The sequence below is a fragment of the Perkinsus marinus genome (genome assembly GCF_000006405.1).
Source record: "Perkinsus marinus ATCC 50983 genomic scaffold scf_1104296935302, whole genome shotgun sequence".
NCBI classification, from domain to species: domain Eukaryota; phylum Perkinsozoa; order Perkinsida; family Perkinsidae; genus Perkinsus; species Perkinsus marinus.
Window position 1 is genome coordinate 219372 of NW_003214508.1, and position 1563 is coordinate 220934.

Sequence of the window (1563 nt, forward strand, 5' to 3'; positions counted from 1 at the left end):
CTCCCTCCCCCTCCCCCTCCCTCGCACTCTCCCTCCCCCTCCCTCGCACTCTCCCTCCCCCTCCCTCGCACTCTCTCTCCCCCTCCCTCGCACTCTCTCCCCCTCCCTCGCACTCTCTCTTCCCCTCCCTCGCTCTCCGAGTGTGTCACTCTCCTAGCTCATCCTCGATCATTTGTCTAACTATTCATTTCTTACTATCCGTCTAATACCACTTTTTGCACAACTCTTCGTCCCGTTTCGAAAATTGACTTGTAAGAGAACTGTATTAACATCTCTGTTTTGTTGGTCTACTTGTTCAAGATTAGCCTGCTAGAGTTCGATCCTCGTGACATCCATAGTTTGCACATTTTAATGCATATTTGAGTTGATTCTGTCGCACATAGTGTATATACCCCAGCTTGACGCCTACTGATCAGAAGATTATATATGACAGCATCTCGATCGCTTCAGACTAGTTTGATCCCATATCGCTCATGTGCCTCCAGAGGCACACGAATGGCTCGCACCGCAGCTATAACAATTCGAACTTTGCTGTAGAAGGTTATCACACCAATGAGGCGCCACTTTTGAGTCGCAAGTGATACTCGACCAAGTATAAGGGCAGAACCAATTCTATTTAACAACTATGGTAACACAACTCCTGTTATCTCGGGAGACTATCGTAATGACAATCAACACTCTAAAACCGCATTCACGTCATTTCTTCGAGTCGTAGTTAGTTGTTAGCTAGGAATATCAGCTGTTATCAGTAACTCCATCAAACCAAAACCTCAATCTAGTCATTTTTCTTCTCTGCCACTGGTGTGCCGTATTTACGAGCAATGACAGGGGCCAACCCGATATATCTAACACAATCGCAACTACATCAAGGTCATCCTAATCTCTCTTACGTCTGAGGGGTGAGGTTCTCAAGACCCTTCACGCCGGGCTTGTCTTCTCCAATCTCACGACCGATATTCTCTGTGAACTCCTTCATAGAAGTGGCATCAATTTCACGACCACGAGTGAACTCCTTCAGACGTTCGTAACTGATAGAACAGACCATGAATCATGGTGAGGCATTGATCCGTTTCTTACGGTCTCTCCAGCCCGTATCGTCTCATGACGGTTTGCACGGCTTCCCCAGTCACCGCCCAATGATCCTCGAGCTCACGGTTGGCAATAGGAGCGGACACCATGACCTGAGCATTCCCTATACGAACCTGGGAACCTATCATACTCGTGTACCTTGCTGAGGCCCTTGATAGTGGAATCAATGGCTATAATAGTATGGGCAAAAGCGGACCCGACTGCCCGCTGTACCGTACCTACAGTAACGCTGTTAGCAAGGGTGAATCAATAGTATCTAAATTACTGTCTGTCAGATCCCTCTGCATTCGGGAGATAGGCAGCTTAGTTGAGAAATGATGCAACATCGAGATCGCCACACCACAGTTACCCTCAGCATTTTCGAAGTCTATCGGGTTGACCTGAAATCTTGTGTAGTGCGCACGGCTCGTGAGTCACGAGTCGTGATACTTCAAACTTACCTTGTGAGGCATGGTGGAGGACCCCACCTCGCCA

The 1563-nt window shown here is 48.1% G+C and overlaps 1 protein-coding gene across 1 annotated transcript; it reads right to left on the bottom strand.

Annotated features, from left to right (window-relative positions):
• Positions 1 to 775: 775 nt before the first annotated feature.
• On the bottom strand, positions 776 to 1541 carry Pmar_PMAR003342 (adenylosuccinate lyase, putative; the record flags this gene model as incomplete). The annotated part of the gene is made up of 6 exons (XM_002784043.1): positions 776 to 845; positions 891 to 1028; positions 1078 to 1181; positions 1228 to 1307; positions 1355 to 1469; positions 1530 to 1541. The coding sequence occupies 6 exons, from the start codon at positions 1539 to 1541 to the stop codon at positions 776 to 778; spliced, it is 519 nt and encodes a 172-aa protein (XP_002784089.1).
• Between the last annotated feature and the right edge of the window lie 22 nt (positions 1542 to 1563).